Raw genomic sequence first — 20,408 nt, forward strand, 5'->3', positions numbered from 1 at the left:
ATCTCTGTACTGTGAAGCTAACACTGTCACAATGGCTCACTTTCCAGCATTGAAATTGTGCGGAGTATCCACTATGCAAACATTTTTTGTGTTAAGAAAACAATTTCCCATAGTGGGACTTTAGTTTCTCAATACTAAAAATGAATGTCCAAACGCATAACAGCAGTGACAGTTGCCCTGCCCTTAATAAAAGGAAAAATAGTCACTGTGACATGACAGCCCTTTGGGGGGTTATGCCTCCAGGTCAGAGGTTCATACTGGCAGATCAAGTGGAGGCACCACCTTTGTAAACACAGCACTTCCTCCGACTCTCAATAGAGCAGTGTAGCCCCTCAGCCTACAATGCTCTATCAGTCGATTTTAAAAGATTCTGGACTTACGTCTTACACAGTGTACTAATTAGGTTTGATGGCGTAAGAAGGGACACTGTTGAGTTCCACTCACAAACCTTATAGCCAGGTTGTATTGAATGCACTGTCCTTGCATATCATGAAATTACTTCCTGTGTTTGAACAACATGTCTGTGAAGATTTGAAAGAACATCCTTAAATCATGTTGGCTTTTCTGAGCAAAGATAATTCACTCATATCACATACCTGGTTGTAGGGAGGAGTCGGGCAACACAATTGTGTCATCCAAGAGAATGCCTAAAGTTTCCTAAAGGCATACAGTGGAGTTAATAAAGTCAGTCATTTAGTTCTGTTTTACAGGTTAGGATGTCATAAAGGGTCTAGTTAGGTATAATGTACTAGAAGATGTTTCATTGAACTTTGAGGCCCAGATTCCCAAAATGAGGATTAATCTGCACCCGTTGAGGTACTTTTAGGCAGTGGTGCAGATTTATAACATTTATTTATTTATTTATTTTGCGATTTCTAAAGCGCGAACGAATACCCGCAGGCGTCTCGGCGCTAGACAATTCGCATAACTTCAGCTCGATGTTAATTGCTCCAAAGGATTTTTAATGGGTGTTACTGATTAAAAAGCCATGTCTTCAATCGCTTACGGAACTGGAGAAGTGAAGGGCTTAGCCTGATGTGTTGAGGCAAGGTGTTCCATAATTTGGGTGCCGCGACTAAAAAGCGGCGGTCACCCCAGGACACTGTTTTAGAACGTGGGATCACTAGCTGGTTAAGAGTGGTAGAACGAAGCTGTCTGGAGGGTTTGTAGGGTATCAGCTGGTCCTTGAGAAAATGCGGTCCTTGATCGTTAAGTGCCTTATACACTATACAGAGTGATTTGAACTTGATCCTATTCCGGATCGTCAACCAGTGGTATTTTTTAATGGTATCTGATATGGCCGAGAATTTGGGTATTCCCGAGAGCAAACGTGCAGCGGCATTCTGTATCGCCTGTAGCTTCTTAGTGACCCTGACCTGGGCATTTAAGAATAGGCCATTACAATAATCAAGGGACGATAAGACTAAAGAGCTGACCAGTGTTTTAGTAGCTGCCTCTGGCAGGAACGGGCTAATTTTCCTGATCATTCTTAATTTATGATGGGCTGTGGTTGCTACTTTGTTCGCATGATCCACAAACAACATTAGCCTCCTCACAAACCATTCCAGGAGCCCACCTTGAAAGCTGCAATAATCGCCCCCTAAATCATACATATGTAAATTACCAAATTAAAACATATCCATCAGAAAGTCATTGAGTTCCCAAAGTACATTATCTGGGAATGTTACAAGCCCCCTTTATGATGGCAGTAGGGCATAAAGGGGCTAGACTCCCCTAAATAGCACATTCTATGGTCTAGTGTGTATAAAGGTAAGGGACATTACCCAGAAGTGAGGAAGTAGGACAGGACCCAAGGAGAAGTGTCATGAAATGTGTCTGAGGCAGACAATACCATAACCATGGATATAACAGAGATTTAGCCGGTTAACACTTTTGCTCAAAAGTCTGTAATAACCACAACCCTGGTGGCAACTGGAAGCCTGTGCAGGAGGTCTGGATTGACACGCATACTAGCACGTTTTGTACATCTATTAATCTTTAAAACACTGGGGGTCTTATTCACCAAAGTAAATTTACACATGTAATTTTATCCGTGTAAATTTACTCTGACTCTTTTGAGTGATTTTACTACTTTTATTTTTTCTTTATTTCTGAGTATAAACGTATATATCCTACCCTCTGAAACCAGAGTATGGAGCCAAATGTTCAACTGTCAAGTTACTACTAGTTACTTTTCACGCATAGTGTCCAAAGTAAAGGAAGGTGCACTCCAAAAGAGAGTCAGTTGAGCAGAAAGTATTTTTGAAAATTCTTCTGTTTATTCGTATTCAATCTTTTCATGAAAACTGCACAGTCAACGCGTTTCGTTCCCCTAGTGCCACAGGAACTTCATCAGGGCTTATACACAAAGTACATATGTGCTAATGTCGTGTGACAGGAGTATAAGTGTCATCAGTAAATTGCGTAGCCGGGGTTCAGTCGCCCCGAGCATTCACGTTCTCACAAAGAGTCACGGGAATCAGCACAAGTGAGATTCCCGTGACTCTTTGTGAGAACGTGAATGCTCGGGACGACCGAACCCCGGCTACGCAATTTACTGAGGACACTTATACTCCTGTCACACGTCATTAGCACATATGTGCTTTGTGTATAAGCCCCGACGAAGTTCCCGTGGCACTAGGCGAACGAAACGCGTTGGCTGTGCCATTTTCATGAAAATATTGAATACGAATAAAAAGAAGAATTTTCAAAAATACTTTCTGCTCAACTGACTGTCTTTTGGAGTGCACCGTCCTTTACTTTGGATATTTTGTGCTTTATGCATCTCTTCGCAGCAGATGTTGGGAGAGGTTGCACCACTTTATAACTGAAACAAACGGAACTTATATCGTGACCTATGTCTGCTGCTGTGTCTTACGTACTTTTCACGCATAGTTTGAGGTCCCTGCCACCGGAGGAGAAATCTCCTTGTGGTAAACTACAAAGAAAAGAAAAACGTTATTAAATGTAAAAGTAATGTAGTAAAAATATTTTAATGTTAAATTTTAATGTAAAGCAAGCACATGGAGATGATGGACGGAGTGCTGAAACTTTTCAAACACTCACCCCCAGTCACAGATCTGAGGGAACTCTCTTGCAGCTGGGACATGGCCCTTACCTGTTGGTCTCCTGCGCTGCCTGACAGCCTGCCTTCCGCCTCCCGCTGCTCCACATCAACAGCTTTCCGTGTGGCCGCCGAGTGGAGGGGGGGCCCAGCGGACGAAACTATAATTCCCATCATCCGTAGCGCCGCACCTGGGATCAGCGCGCCAAGCAGCGCATAAATCACGGCAACACCTCCGGGGGAGCGGGGAACTCTCTTGCAGCTGGGACACTTGGGAAATCTTTCTGGCCCTTACCTGTTGGTCTCCTGCGCTGCCTGACAGCCTGCCTTCCGCCTCCCGCCGCCGCACATCAACAGCTTTCTGTGTGGCCGCCGAGTGGAGGGGGGGGCCCAGCGGACGAAACTACAATTCCCATCATCCCTAGCGCCGCACCTGGGATCAGCGCGCCAAGCGGCGCATCAATCACGGCAACACCTCCCGCGTCGCGGGGCGAGCCAGGCGAAGTCCGGGCAAAGTGCGGGCCGTCTGTGGCCGTCCGGGGCCGGTGGAGGTCGGGCCGGGCCACCCCCCTTGGTCTACCGGCAAAAAGGAGGTAAAGAGAACTAACGTACACCTAGAGACTACCTACATGTACACTTTGGCTCTCCTAAGGGACTTTACACTGGTTCTTAACCTACACACTCCAGGTGTTTGTTTTGTTGTGGTTATATTTGCTGTGCTAAATATATAAAAGCTAGCCACACTATGTCTTGTAAGGGGATTCCTAAAAACACTATCTCTCAGGGGGGTTCGCTTAATGGAACATTGGACCACTACCTAACCAGGGCATCAACGGTAATTGATCAAGAAATAGAGAGAGCAGAACGACGTCTCTCTATAGAAATTACATCTAGCAAACGATCCCCTTTGGTGCCAGCTGACATACTACACAATTTTTCTTTATTGGGTGAATCAAATGAGATATGTAACACCAGGTACGCTCCTGTGGAACTGGGAAATGCGCGAACTGGTGTTTCTACCTGCTCTACGGGAAATATAAGTCCCCAGCCTAGCATACCAGCTCAATTGAACGAAAGTCTCCTGGGTATTCCCCTTTCATCACCAGTTAAAGATAATACGCCATCGATAGTGCTCCCTAAGGTCCCTTCTGTTAAAAGAAAGCAAAAGGGTGCCAAACAGTTGGGGAGACTAGCGAAACAACAAAAAACTGCATTCAAGCTCCCCACTGGATAATACCACCACCCCTAAAGCATCTAAGGCATGTCCAATATTGGAAATTCCTGTATCTTCTCCACAGGCTACCCTATTGGCGCAGATAGAACACTTGGTTAATTTGTTAATATCCCCGCTGATAGAAAGAATGAAGAGTATCGGGGAAACGCTCATGGGTATTGAGGAATCCACCAAAGCAAATGCGCGATTTATAAAAAGAATGGCAGGATATAAGCAATAACAGACCTTAGCTCCTACCGTTGCAAACAAAACTACTGCTCAAAATATTACTGCCCAAAATCAATCAGTAGTCCCAAAAATCCCAGCCTCTTATATTCAGAAAGCAACCCTAAAACCTGCAATAGTACAGAGTCTGCTCCTAGAATAAGGCCGAATAAAGAAGCCCCGAGCCCCGATGAGATAGTCGTTAACCAATGTATGATTCCAAGAAAAATTAACAACATACACCTACCACCAGAGGCCGCACCATTTGTATGCGTCCTCTCAGGAGTGCCTGTGCTTACAAAGGGAAAAACTGAAGGACAACAGGAACTAAAAAACAAGGTATCATTTTGGTTAACTAAAAACAGACCCCTTCCACCTAACATCGATGGAAGAATATTAAATGTCAGAAAGGTGGGCTGGTTAGGATCCCTTCCAAAGGATATAGCTGGAGACCTGGTAATAATAAACTTCAGGGATAACCATGTCGTCCCTTATCTTCAAAGTTGGCAGCCACAAATAGGAGACGGCCCTATAGTAACTTGGGAACTAGGTGACTTCTACCCCAGAACATCATATCTCCCATCTGCAAGAACGAATGCAGAAAATAACTACTTGGTGGGTAGTAGAGCCCTCGTATCGAGCAGCTATAACATACCCACTTACAATCGATTTGATTTATTTTCTGGGTTACATCTGGTAGATTGATTGGATGCGGACACTACCCCGTAGGAAATCTTTATTCTTATTCTTTTATTCCGTCCCTAACAGGTAATGAGTTATAAATGATGTAATCCAGTGTGTCCTAGAACTATAGAGATTGGATACAATTTCATCTGTTGTAATAGCTCCATTATTTTTAAAATATGTTTTTATATTGTGAAAATTGATCAGTTTGGATGATTTGTAATTATCTGATCACAAGGAAAATATGCTCTATATACGAAACTTTGTCTAAATTTGAAATGTAAATGAAATTTTATGTTGTATGCTTTTATGGTTATACTTACTAACCGAATAAAGTACCTTTGATTGATTGATTGAGTCGAATCCGTCATCATTCTTTAGCTATCTTTGCCACCCCAGTTCAGACACAGCTATATGCAAATCAGTCTTGACCCTGTGGCTCACGGGAACAATCCAGCCCGAACTGCCAAGCCATGTCTTCTCTGGACCGGAAACAAGCATCCTGGGAGCGATCTCGGGCTAACAGCCCTCTTCAGCCAGGCTATCTTGAATTTAGTGGCAAAGTGACCAAGGGATCCACGTCTGGGCATACCCTGCCAATTTAGGGCGAAAAAAGCAAACACAAGGAGATGATAGACAGAGTGCTGAAACTTTTCAAACACTCACCCCCAGTCACAGATCTGGGTTGAATCCATCAATCTCCTTGTGTTTGCAATTTTAATATAAAATCATTTTGGAGATGTATTAAAACTTATACCAAACTTCTTACAGCACTGTTAATCTGAAAAGTGCATTCAAAATGAATTTAAATATATTTCATAATTTTTTTTTAAATCTAAAATAAAATGTTTCTGTATTACAAAGTACTAAATATATGCATTTATTTAATTCTTTGCTATTGGGTTTCATTTCAAGTCCACGTCTCCATTATATTTTATAGAAGGGTGTTGCAGTTCCAGTAGCCTTGTCTGGTGATGGACTTTCTCCTGGGCTTTTCTGGAGTACGCTTTCAACTGTTTTAGATCCTTTTTGACTGTACTAGTTTTAGCTCTACCCAAAGCCCTACTTACTCCTCCATACACCCCTCCCATTTAATAGTATGTATTCCCCATTTTCAGCCACTACCTGTATCCCTCACATTTAGTCTTAAAATGAAGATCAATATGTGCAGAGAGATCTCTGGAATCAAAGCAAAGATCTCTGAATAGAAAAGAGAACAAGCAGAGGCAGAGTCTCTACTTGTAGGTTTAGGAGTAGTATTTTGCAGTACCCAAGTAATGCCTCTAAATGTATTACTAAAAGTACTACAAAATGCAGTTTGTCGAAAGGCTCCTGTCTCTTTTACCTAGCTATATAATATCCACAATAACCCTATGGAAGTTTGATTTTACACTCACTAGTCTGACTCTTGCTTTGAACCTGCCTACTGTGGATGCCTGCAGAATTTAAGTCAAATGGTATGACATTGTTCCAATTGAATGAAATAACATACAGAATTATCCATGTGTTATGCAGATTCAGTGTCTTAGCATTGTTTTTTATTTTAAGAACCCTATCTATTAGCTGCCATAAGGCTGTTTGGCATTATGGCACCTTTGTCAGAATAAGTGTGTTGTACACAACCCATACGAAACCATTAAAGTTGTATCATCCATCAGCCTCCTTTTATTTGGCAGGACACTCTGAGCATGACCAAAGGTCCCTTGTGCCACAGGACACTAAATGCAAAAGAGAGTGACTAGAGCGTTATGAAAAACATGGCAAAAAACATATGAATGGTGCTACACAGGTTTTAAACCACTTACCCGTTTTGTATATGTGCTTTATTTGGCACATAGTGACTAATGTCATTACTATGGCATATCTTTCTCATCATATTAATATTAGATTTTAACATGGTTACCTACTTTTTGACTTATCGATGTTAAATGATTATGTTGCTTAATATTATTTCATATTTCTAAAATTGTATTTCTAAAATTGCTACCTGTTTTCTTTCAGATTTAGACTACGTATTTGCTCACTTCAGTGGTATTTTTCTAACCAGTTCAGTTTATTTTCTAATATACTGTGCAGTTATGAAAAATCACCCCAAGGTTTATCCTGAAGCAATATTACCAGGTACTGTATGAGGATTAATATGCAATTTTATCATTTTGCCTTTTTTGCTCTTCTAAAATCCGAGACTTCTGGTTGACTGTCTCTACTCTGTATTTACCATTTCACAAAGTTCCTCTGAAAGAACATTCAATTAGCTGAATTCAGTGTCCTCCAGCTAATACCTCACCAATGCACAAATCATGGCTGTACATGTTGGTCTCATCAATCCATTTTTACTTTCTATCCCCAAACAGCTCTACAATTTGTATTCTTAATTATCTACAAAATTAGGCAGACACCAATACTTCTCTCTGGTCCAAGGTTTTTCCTTCAAGCTTGATCACTTTTTTGAAAGTTGAAATGCTTCAATTGGGCAAAGCTAGAAGCTATAGCCACGCATGGCTGTATGAGATAGGGTACTTTTACTGCGAGGTCCCTCTTAACCTCAGTGTGATATGAACCTGTTCTTTTTTTGTCTTCTTTTTTCTCAATCTTACGGTGTAACCTTCCTAGGCAAGCCTCAACACCTTATTCTGTCCACCGAAGATTGAAAAACTGGAAATTTCCTTCTTTTCAGTCCTGTAGCCCCAAGCTCCTTTGGAAAGACCTCTATGCTTCAATTCTCTTACCAGGCATGTCTCCTACAGCGTCTAACCCCCTGTGAACAGGTGGCGCATTTTGGAGTAGGAGTCCTTACTTTTTGTGCCCCAAGGCAGGCAAACAGGAGGTCAATTGCCAGTCTCTTGGAGAGTAGTTCCGGTGCCTGGTTTGTCAGCTAGATTCAGAAGTCCTTGAGTGGATATGGTTTCACCATCAGGAGTATGGACAATACGTCCTGCGAGGTCTTTTTCAGGTGGGGCCTTCCCAGGTGCAAGAATGTTCTGAGGAGTTGATGGTTGGAGTACCAGAAAAATCATGTACACTAGCTAGTAATTGGAGAAATTCTGCCACCTGATCCTAAACATTTTCTCATCGTCCTCCAACTCTTTTCGAAGCACTTACTCTTTGTCTTACAGTAACCGTACCAAGGAGCCTCTGTTTCCATATGGCGGAACCTTCTGCCACCAGGCAGGCCTTTCTCCAGCCCTGGGGCCTCTTCCCTGCTATTATGTGCTCTCCTGCTAACGGGCAGGGTCCAAACTGGTTCTCACTGTCACTGTTATTGGAGCCTGATTGTCTAGGTGGTCCTGGGACTGCCTGACATCTCCAAGTTGCAAGAGGTCTTCATTCACTCGGCCAGCTGTTCCTTTCCACTCCCAGATAGGCAATCCTTGCTCGGTGGTCAGCAATTCTCACTACTACTGTTCTTCCTATGTTCAGATGTAGGCCATTTTCTTCTTAGGTAGGATCGTTAAGTCTCCCAGTTATGAATGTGTACTCTAGCTCAAGAGTTATGATGATTTTAAGCCAGTTCTTGTTCTGGTTCAGGCAGCCTAAAGTACATTTTGATAGTGTTATTTTTCCAGTCAATTTATCAAAAATCAGATTTTAGCTCCAAATTATATTTCATTTAATATTCAGAATCTGATTTAAAGGGTTTTGCTACGATTTTCCCAAAGGGGCGCTACAAAATGAAGTATTTTAATCACACCTAGGCTTTCCTGTGGGCACTGTAGCTACACTAACAGAATGGCTCTTAAACTTTTAATCACTATGAGGGTACACTTTAAATATAGTCTTTTCTTTTTTTTATTTTTTTATTTAAATTAAAGACATCTGTCTTGTGAGTTTAACGATGTACACTTTAAGGGTAACAATAGGTTTTCCTTCATGGCGAGCACACTTCTCCGTACCATGTGTTATTGCAGTACTTTCAAGCTGCAGCCTGAGGACAGTGGTGCTCCTGGCAGCCATATACTTTTGACATGTGTGGTTGGTATAAATGCGCATTCATTGATGCTCCTTCTACTATGGATTTACAGGAAAGCTAAATAGACCAACTGGGTAAAACCTATTTTACTTGTACCATTTTAGCCCCAGAGCACACAAATTGTGGAACTGAATAGCAGAATCACAATACACAGAGTCCTAATACCAGTGAAAATGGGGTCCCAAAAATCTGATATACCTGGCAAGGCAAATTGACTACTCTGACATGTCCACCAAATCTCAATAGAGCGGTTGAATAGTGAATTTAGCAGAGCAAGAACACTGTCAAACTTTAAATGAGAAAAAGTAATGCAATTGAACAATTCCACCAAAAGTCTTTGTCGGAATAAATCTTTGCACTGAAATATGCAACCATTAAAACAGATTTAAATCATTTTCATTTGGAATAGCTGTTTTTTTTAAAACTCTCTCAATCATCTACATAATTTAGTGTACTCTACCGCTGAGCAGAAGTGGGAACGGGAAAAGAGACACAAAGAAAGTAAAGATTGCCTAATTATAAGTTCTTAGATGCAGCTGGCTTAAACATGGACTTAGAATTACTTATTTACATTAGAGCAGTACTTCCTTTTTGGTGATTAATAATCCCATTTTCTGCCAGCACAATTGCCAATCCTATTTTTATTTTTATGTATGTATTATGTGTCATAGAAGATCAGTTATTGAAGCCAGTGAACATGTAACATTCTTACGCAATTTGAAAAGGGTACAATAATTTATCTCTTCTTTTTTATTTACTTCCTTTTAATTTTGTGTTTCCCAACATATTTTACATGAATTATACTATATCCCCAATCAATTACTAGTAAATATATAAATTTTGTTAGGTGTTGATACCACATGGATTGCAAGAAATAGTATGCTTACCAACATTTGACCAATATTTGAAGGAGTAAGGGCTCCAATTTTTATGTTTGGTTTTGGATATAAAAATGAATGAAACTTTATTGTGAAAGTTCATGGTTGTCATGTGTTCTACCACTCTGCTTGGTTTAAAAGTTTTTCCCCTTTTGATATAATATATGCTTTTACCTTTAAGGTCCGTAGGTCTTCTTTTCCTTTTTTGTTTTGCATAATTTAGCAAGCTCCTGTGCCTGGTAATAATCGTGAGTGCACTGATTGTCATTTCATTGTGCTGATTCAGACCTACACACTAGCCAAATTAAAAACGGGGAAAATGCCACCATTATGAAATCTGTACTATCTACTAAACATATGCCTATTATATATATTCCTGCCATTTAGGAAAATTAGTAAGAATGATAGAATCTGTTCAATAAATCCCTCTGCTCAAGCACCGCTTCACTTGGTCACATTGTCAAGAGAACTTAGCACTTAGCTTGCTGACCTAGTAAGTCTCCCCTACTCTGCTTCCTTATGTTATTTTGGGAGTCCATTGGAGAAATTGAAGAATCCATGAAATATCCCCATCCATGGATTCTCTCTCTACCAGGCAACTATCGTAAGTTATATCTTGGGCTCCTTCGCCAAGTCTGAAACAGATTTCATAGGCCTTCTATGAAAGTAGACCACATCAATAGAAATAAGCAAGTGACTCAAAGAAAGTAAAGCTAGCATAAGCTTTCCCATTATAGAAAGAGCAGTGCTTACACAAAGAAAATGAGCAACAAAGAGATATACTTTTTTATTCATAGCTTTTGTATACCAGTACGCAGTCAATATTATGCCTGGTGTTGTATTCTTATGCAGTATGGCTAATGCATACCACTTCTATTCTGTAATCTTAGTTCATTTGTGTAGCCCTTGCAGTCTTGCTCTCTATCTGTGTGCATAAAGCTGTTTGTCTTTTAGTTGTAATAATTGCTAGAATTCAAAGATTCAAGTTTATGGTTGCCATACTTAGTTTTTCATCCTCCCCAATGAAACTAGTGGCAAATAAGTATTCTAGGAGACGCTGAGTAGATAGCCCTTCAGGACATAGACCCCTTATCCTTTTGTCAAAAGAATACCACAGGGTAAGTGTTAGATGTGGGGGTTTCTAGTTGGCACAGGTAGGTACTTGTGACAAATAGGGACCCTTGCCTCTAGTCATGCTAAGGGGGTACACTCCTAAAATAACCCCTGCTCAACCCCTTGGTAACTTGGCACGAGCAGACAGGCTTATCTCAGAGGCAGTGTGTAAAGCATTTGTGAACACATACAGTAATCAAGTGACAACACTACATATGGACACCACACAGGTTTTATATCAAAAATAAGTATTCTTTATATAGACTTATCACAAGACCACAAATGACAAAAATCCACAATACTGCACTTAAAATAGTAGAATTAGCTTAGTTCTTAAAATGCAACACTTTGACTCAATGTACCTTAAGATGCGACGCGCAGGGCAACGAAAGTGTTGCAATGATGGAAATGCGGCAAAGATCCGGTGCAAAGAAATAAAGATGGCACTTTCTCCTTGATGCAACACGCTTCCCGGTGATACGTCAGCACCTGCTGCGACGTCGATCCTCTCCCCCGGCAATGCGAGATGCTTGACACAATGCGAGCCGCGACAGGCCCTGCAACATGCTTCCCAGTGATGCGGCGGCATCTGCGGCAACGTCGATCCTCTCTCCTGTTAATGCGAGTTGCTTCTACAACAATGCGAGCCGCGACAGGCCCTGCGACACTCTTGCCGGTGATGCGGCGGCATCTGCGGCGAGGTCGATCCCCTTCTCCGGCGACACCCTTCCCGGTGATGCGGTGGCGTCAGCGGCGACGTCGATCCTCTCCTCCGGCGATGCGAGGCTCTTCGTGTTGTGATGCGGCAGCGGCAGTTCTGCGACACGCTTCTCGATCTTGAGCCGCGATTCCAGCTCCTTGCGACACACAAGTCCCAAAAAAGTCCAGCACAACTGCAGGCACTTCAGGAGAACTCTTGAGGAGCTAGTTGGTGAAGTCTGTTGTCCCTGAGACTTCAGCAGGAGGCAAGCTCTATTCCAAGCCCTCGGAGATACTTACACAAGGTGATGAAAGTACACACAAAGTTCCTCTCTCCTTTCTTTGGCAGTCAGGCAACCACTGCAGGCCAATCCCCCAAGCAGCACTTCAGCTTAGGGATAGTCTTTCGTCAGTCTCTTCAGGTTCCTCTCCTCAGCAAAGGTTTCTTCTTGTTTGTCCAAAAGTGATCTAAATTCTTGGGTTCAGGGTCCCAATACTTATACCCCAAAATCCTTTGTCCTCTGAGGGCAGAGGGGCCTTTGCCCAGTCCAAACCAGTTCTGGAGCACTCTGTTTCCATGACTCCTTCTTTCCTTTCACAGTGCAGGGCAGAAACATCAGATGCCCCACAGGAGGTGGAGCCAGCATTGTGGAGGAAAGGCACAGCCCTATTCAGGTCCCAGGTGCAACTCATCCCTCCCATCTAGATGCAGATCTCTCTATTCACCACTGGGCTGACTCTTTCTGTCTCCTGGATTCTCCCAGCCCTGTCACTCAAACTCCAGACAAGGAATACACAACCTAGCATAGGCAGGCTTGGATAGTTAGACAAGAAAAGACCACCTTTCTAAAAGTGGTATTTTCAAACACAGAATGTTAAAACCAACTTCACTAAAAGATTTGTTTAATCATTCTGAGTTCAGGCATACTAAACTCGAATTTCTACCATGTTCCCTGAGTCAGTTAGGATTATGAAAGGTAATAATCTAACTGCCCATTCTGGCCTATGGAGAACAGGTAGCCTAGCAATTGTGAAAATGAAAAAGGCTGTAATTCACTATTAGGACATGCCACCCACAAGGGCATGTCCTACCTAATACGTTCCATGCACCTTGCCCTTGGGCCTACCATAGGGGTGTCTGATATGAAGAAAAGGGAAGGTTTAGGAACTGGCAAGTGGGTGCACTTGCCCGGTCAGCATGGCAGTACCAGACTGCACACAGGCTCTGCAATTGCTGGCCTTAGACACACTTTTACAGGCTGCTTCTGTGGGTGACACAACCAGTGCTGCAAGCCCACCAGTAGCATTTGGTTTACAAGCCATGGGCACTCCTGGTGCACTGTACTAGGGTCTGACAGGTAAACCAAACTAGCCAATCATGGAATCACTAATCCATACATCAATTTACAATAGGGAGCACTTGCACTGGACAGCAGTGGCACAGTGCCCAAAGCCTCTATCACCCGCAAAAACACATGAGGCAACAGCAAAAAATGAAATGGAGACCCACGCCAATGGTGCCAGGTCTAACAGTAAGGGTTTGAAGAGCCTCATCCACAAAGCGTTGCAAAAGGCTTCATACACGCAGCACAGTAGCATTCTATTGAGATACGTGTGTGTGTGTGTTCTTTGAGCCCCCCCCCCCAAATAACCACACTCCAGTCAGGAACATCTGCAGCAAACAAAAGTCATGAAAAAAAGAACTGAAATCGAAGTGTGGTCTGTATTTGTGCCAAGTCAGAAACCACAAAGTTGTCTTACAGAAAGTCCTGGCTAGAACACCATGTGATTCACAGACCCAGATGGCCAGCCCAATAGGAAATGGCACCAGGGCTGCTCTGTAGGGAAACATGATCACTTTTGTCCTTCATTTCCGGTGTTTAATTGAGCATTGATTTTGTTTCTTTCTTGACTCATGTAAAGGCATAGAAGGACACCTCCAGCGAGTGTAGGGATACTTAATCCCAGGGCGTTATTCATCTGAAGAGGCAACTGGGATGGTGCCTCACTGAATATTGGGATTGAAGCATGGCTAAAGAATAGCTTCCTATGTTTGGAACTTTGTCAGAATTACTGCTATTGTGATGTCAAGGTATAGCAGTATCCTAACCAAAAGACTACAGTTCCACTGTAACTAATGCTGGGACTTTTGGTTGAGGTCTCCTGTGATAGAGGCAGTTTGCAGTGTCTTCAAAAGGCTTCAGCAATACGTAGTACATCAGACAGCACACCCATAGCTGCCCACCTCAGTGCCATTTAAGTCTTTAGTCAGCTGCTCTGATGAGGACCGTTTTGACTGGCTGGTTAGAGTTTGCACAACTGCTCTGGGATAGCCCTTACATGCCTGTGGTGGAGCAAAGTGGTGGCATACGTTAAATGCAGCAAACACAGGTGGAGTTGTGCTCTACTTTCATGGAGAGGCGTGCTCAACACTCACTCTTGCGACAGGATCAACAGTGGTCTTTTGAATCGCACTGCTGTAAGTAACAATGCAAATAGTAGTACACATAAGTTATTTCAAAACCCTACCCATGTGCTCTATATGGTTCCTTAGGCCGAAAGGAACTTTTATATTGTATTATAGATGACTTTGACTTTCAGCGGCCACTAGTTCTTCCTGCGAATGCTCTAGAGCTACATTATATGCTGGGTTTCTCTTGAGAAACTGTGGCCATTTAGAGGTTAAGAGTCTGGGTGTCATTTTCAGTTTGGTGGTGGGCCAGCCACCGGTTTGGCATTTTCTGAGGCACTGGCAGTGTAATCTTTGTCAAAGGTGCTCCTGCAAACACGACTAGAGCTCCTTTGGGGAAAATGTAAAGTTCTACATCTGTTTAGTTTTGCAGATATAAAAATACCAAGTGGGGATTTCCTTCTGTGAAATAAAATTGTTTTTTTCTAAGCATCTAGGGGCGGAGGGTGGGGTCATTGTTGATTTTTGTCTGTTGTAGACCACCATGCTTAGCATGGTTGACCCAGGCAGGGAAAAATCCGCTTTAGAGTGCCCATCCAAGTAGGACATGGCTTTGAGCGGCTGCATGCATACTCCACAGTTCCTCTGGTCACTCTGATATATGTGTGTGCTGACATAACATATCTCTGTAGTTAGAATTTCAGCACCTATACCTATAACTGATGTGACGAACCACAGGCGTGGCAGATTTGTGGGAATCGGTCACAGCACTTGCAGTTCTATTTTCCTAAACCTTTTATGATGTTACTGTTGCTTGAATTTAGCATTACTTTGTTTTTTCTTGTCATTGATAGGTTTTGTTTCTGGTTTACTCTGGGGAATTGCTAATTGCTGCTGGTTTATGGCTAATCACTACCTGAGTGCTGTTGTCAGTTTTCCAATTATTACTGCGGTAAGTAATTAGAGTATTTTTATTTTTTTAAAGAGCATTATTTTGAGATGTGCTTGAGTAATCATTGATGCTTAGTTATTCTAATATGCATGCAGGTATCTCATACTTAGATCTTAAGTACTCTTTAGCATGCCTAAAACATTTTTATCTATTTGAAGTATTTAAATTAGAAATGCCGTTTTTAGGGCTCGCTGCGAAAAGCGCGCGAAAGCGCGCTCTCGCAGAGAGCACTATAGCTGTCGGGTCAGCCGACAAACGAGGGGGGGCAAGAGCAGGCCACGCGCACATTGAGACGCATGGCAGAGTCGGATTCCGACGCGCGCCTTGGGATTGGGTCGCGCGCGTCGGAATCCGACTCTGCCATTGCCCTTGGAAACCGAAACCTAATCGCGACGTGAGCGGTCTACGGTACAAACTCACGCGCGAGGCTCTTAGGTTTCGTTTTGACTTTTTAATTAAGCAGTCATTTTGCAAGAGCTCTTAACCCCTTCGCTGCTAGGCCTTTTCCCCTCCTGTGCTAAGCCTTTTTTTGAAGATTTGGGGTAGTGCGCGCTTAGGCCCCTGTAACTGTTTGACCACATAAGTTATCCACGCCAAATTTGCGTCCTTTTCTTCCAACATCATGTGGATTCTAAAGGTGCCCAGGGTTTGTGGATTCCCCTGGAGGGGTCCCAGAAATTAACCAAAATATAGTTAAATTTTTGTTTTTTTCAGAAAAATGGGAAAAACGGGCTGCAAATGAAAGCCTCTGGGTTTTTCCCTGCAAATGGTATCAAAAAAGGGTTTGTGGGGCTGAAATCTCCATTTTCTCAGTTTTTAGGGAATGACAGTCTTTTGTCAGAGAACCAACATTTTTCACACAGTTTTGGCATTTTTCTGGGACATAGCCTATTTTTGCTATTTTTAGAGCTTTCCACCTCCTTCCAGTTAATGGTAGAAATGAGTTTGAAAGCAATAATGGATCTTGGAAGGCTATACATTTTCGAAAAGTAGACAAAATTCTGAATTCAGAAAGGGGTCATTTGTTTAAATCCATGAAGGTTTCTTTATAGAAACTAACAGTTAAATATTGGAATAATTGAAACTTTGTTGAAAAAACAGCCTTTTGTCTCAACGTTTTCACCTATAGCTTCTTGTAATTTTGACAGCTCTTGGAAATCAATATACCGTTACATCCGTTAGACCTTCCTGGTTGTGGGGATATATAGGACTTGTAGTTTCACCAAGAACCCGACGAACCCAGAGCCAAAAACTGAGCAGCAACTTGCAATGGTATTTCTTTATTTACTGGGTATAGAGTACTTTTTCTTGGAAAATGTATACATGGAAAAATCTGTATGAAAGACACCTATGTATTTCTGATTTGGGTACAAATTATAGAGTTTAGAAACAGTATATAATTGCACATTTTCGAAATTGGGAATACTCATACTAGCATGAGAATTATTGGTCATTTTTTAAAAAGATTTTTTTTTAACACAATGTCTTTCATTGGGAAGGGAGAAATGCATGAAACCTCAATTGGTAATAACAGTTGATTTACAAATCTGAATTACCCTAAGTCTCCCGATAAAAACGGTACCTCACTTGTGTGGGTCGGCCTTGTGCCTGCGACAGGAAACGGCGCAAAATGCAACGTGGTCACACCTCAATTTTGCAGTTAAAAATGGACCCTTTTATGGCAAAGTGCCTAGCTGTAGTTTTTGCACCCTAGCTCTGCCGGCACCTAGGGAAACCTAGCAAACCTATACATTTTTGAAAACTAGACACCCAGGAGAATTCAGGATGGGGTGACTAGACTGCCTACCACCAGGTTCTGTTACCCAGAATCCCTTGCAAAGCTAAGAAATTGTAAAAAAAAAATGCATTTTCCTCACATTTCTGTGGTGGAAAGTTCTGGAATCTGCGTGGATCAACAAATTTCCACCCACCCAGCGTTCCCCCGGGTCTCCCGAAAAAAATGGTACCTCACTTGCCTGGGTCTGCCTAGTGGCTGCGACAGGAAACAGCGCAAAACGCAACGTGGTTGCACCTCAATTTCGCAGTGAAATCGTGCCCTTTTTGGGCAAAGAGACTACCTTTGTTTTTTTTTTAACCCTAGCTCTGCCGGCACCTAGGGAAACCTAGCAAACCTATACATTTTTGAAAACTAGACACCCAGGGGAATTCAGGATGGGGTGACTCAACTACGTACCACCAGGTTCTGTTACCCAGAATCCCTTGCAAAGCTAAGAAATTGACAAAAAAAACGCATTTTCCTCACATTTCTGTGGTGGAAAGTTCTGGAATCTGCGTGGATCAACAAATTTCCACCCACCCAGCGTTCCCCCCCAGGTCTCCCGAAATAAATGGTACCTCACTTGCCTGGGTCTGCCTAGTGCCTGCGACAGGAAACAGCGCAAAACGCAACGTGGTCGCACCTCAATTTCGCAGTGAAATCGTGCCCTTTTTGGACAAAGAGACTACCTTTTGTTTTTGAACCCTAGCTCTGCCGGCGCATAGGGAAACCTAGCAAACCTATACATTTTTGAAAACTAGACACCCAGGGGAATTCAGGATGGGGTGACTCGACTGCCTACCACCAGGTTCTGTTACCCAGAATCCCTTGCAAAGCTAAGAAATTGACAAAAAAAACGCATTTTCCTCCCACTTCTGTGGTGGAAAGTTCTGGAATCTGCGTGGATCAACAAATTTCCACCCACCCAGCGTTCCCCCGGGTCTCCCGAAAAAAATAGTACCTCACTTGCCTGGGTCTGCCTAGTGCCTGCGACAGGAAACAGCGCAAAACGCAACGTGGTCGCACCTCAATTTCGCAGTGAAATCGTGCCCTTTTTGGGCAAAGAGACTACCTTTTATTTTTTAACCCTAGCTCTGCCGAAACCTAGGGAAACCTAGCAAACCTATACATTTTTTAAAAACTAGACACCCAGGGGAATTCAGGATGGGGTGACTCGACTGCCTACCACCAGGTTCTGTTACCCAGAATCCCTTGCAAAGCTAAGAAATTGACAAAAAAACGCATTTTCCTCACATTTCTGTGGTGGAAAAGTTCTGGAATCTGCGTGGATCAACAAATTTCCACCCACCCAGCGTTCCCCCGGGTCTCCCGAAAAAAATGGTACCTCACTTGCCTGGGTCTGCCTAGTGCCTGCGACAGGAAACAGCGCAAAACGCAACGTGGTCACACCTCAATTTCGCAGTGAAATCGTGCCCTTTTTGGACAAAGAGACTACCTTTTGTTTTTGAACCCTAGCTCTGCCTGCACCTAGGGAAACCTAGCAAACCTATACATTTTTCAAACTAGACACCCAGGGGAATTCAGGATGGGGTGACTCGACTGCCTACCACCAGGTTCTGTTACCCAGAATCCCTTGCAAAGCTAAGAAATTGACAAAAAACGCATTTTCCTCACATTTCTGTGGTGGAAAGTTCTGGAATCTGCGTGGATCAACAAATTTCCACCCACCCAACGTTCCCCTGGGTCTCCCGAAAAAAATGGTACCTCACTTGCCTGGGTCTGCCTAGTGCCTGCGACAGGAAACAGCACAAAACGCAACGTGGTCGCACCTCAATTTCGCAGTGAAATTGTGCCCTTTTTGGGCAAAGAGACTACCCCACACACGAAAAACCTACCTTTTCCCTCGGCGCGCAGGAAGCAAATGGCTTCCCGAGCGCCTGGGAATCCCTGATGATATCAGCGCGCGCTGACGTCATCAGGGATTCCCATGGGGAGGGGCGGGGCGGCAGCGGAAACTCTTCCGCTGCCATCCCCGTACTTTAAAAGAAGATCGCAGACCCTCGGGGGGAGCGCCAGCGCTTCCCCAAGGGTGGAGCTCGTGACGAGCTGGGCTCGTCATCAGCGCACGACCGGTGTGCGCCATAACGAGCCCAGCTCGTCATCAGCCCCGAAGGGGTTAAAAATAATTCCGCGAAAAGGCAAAGCTCCGCTCCACATAATAAGCGTGGAGCTCCCTCGGGATGGGCAGAAGAGACGGTCTGCCGGCTGCTCATTAAGTTAAGCCGTACAGGACGCCGGCTGTCCATCTATCAATATAGATTTTTCAAACCACGCTGTAACCGAGTAAACGTGAAGATGTTTAAAATTACAAATCAGCATGGACTATGCACAATTGTAACAATGAACCGTTATAATACTGCTACGTACAATTGTGAAACAAAGTTTCCCACCATAACAAAACTATGCTGTTTCCTACCTGTTCACTTGACAACACATTTTAAACAAATTAAACGGGCTGCTTTTCACCCGCCTTCAGTGGCGTGACGCAAAATGATGGATCATCCCTACGGAATATGGAGAAAGGCCCGACTACACCAGGAGACGCTTATTTCATGGATATTCACAGGCCGTGGGATGAATGGGGGTCGCCTGAAGGGTGAGGCTCCGCCACAGGGGCTTGCGTGACACCCCTACCCACCTTGAAAGATCACGTCAATTAGGCACACAAAAAAGAAGCAGCTAATCACTACCCAACACATTTCTACTGCAGCTCCAAGTCAAGAAATAAAAAAATACAGAAAAATCGAAATAAAGGTAAGTGTAAGCAACAATAAGGTATATGGATGACCATTTTGGATTTCTTTTTGCCAAGATATCCTCGTCATCATTGCAGAACTGCGTCATAAAGGAGTATGGCTGGTTGCACTTCCACTAGACCTCAACATGCTCACGAATGACTTGAAAGAGGTGGTGTTTGCATAGTAAGGATGACTCAAGCCATTTGTCTATCAAATAATATTATAACATGGTACAAATAACCCCAGATATACACAATGGAATTTGCTACAATGCAGATTAAATTTTCCATTCTTTAACATTCTCGCATATTGGTTAAAACAGTTTTTTCCACGAGGAGAGGGAAGGTTTTAATTAATAAAAAAAAATTAGAAATCACAAAACAAATTACAGCTTGCTGGTACATTCCAGTATGGGAGAGCCCACTTTATATAGGAGTACCAAAACGCTCACGTGGTTATAGAAAACCATCTTGTAATGTTTAAGTGATTTCCCTATGGTCTAGAAAGAAAAGTCCAAATTGTTCCCTTCAATAGAAAAGTCCAAATTGTTCCCTTCAATTTGGGATCAGCACCAGTCACAAGAATAACCTGCATTCTTTTCCAAACGTTTAGGTAATTTCCCAACCGGAGCTCAGCAAGGGTGTGACATCTTCTTAGACATCCT

The 20,408-nt window shown here is 42.9% G+C and overlaps 1 protein-coding gene across 3 annotated transcripts in view; it reads left to right on the plus strand.

Annotated features, from left to right (window-relative positions):
• TMEM144 (transmembrane protein 144) overlaps nt 1-20,408 on the plus strand; it is a 162,288-nt gene that overhangs the window by 117,275 nt on the left and 24,605 nt on the right. For 2 of the 3 annotated variants that reach the window (XM_078676991.1, XM_078676993.1), the window contains exons 9-10: nt 7,188-7,307; nt 15,111-15,208. In XM_078676991.1, the coding sequence (XP_078533117.1) occupies nt 7,188-7,307; nt 15,111-15,208 (218 nt within the window). The remainder of the gene's footprint in view (nt 1-7,187; nt 7,308-15,110; nt 15,209-20,408) is intronic. The other variant, XM_078676992.1, reaches the window with a different exon arrangement.

The sequence above is a fragment of the Lissotriton helveticus genome, chromosome 2_1, assembly GCF_964261635.1.
Source record: "Lissotriton helveticus chromosome 2_1, aLisHel1.1, whole genome shotgun sequence".
NCBI lineage: Eukaryota > Metazoa > Chordata > Amphibia > Caudata > Salamandridae > Lissotriton > Lissotriton helveticus.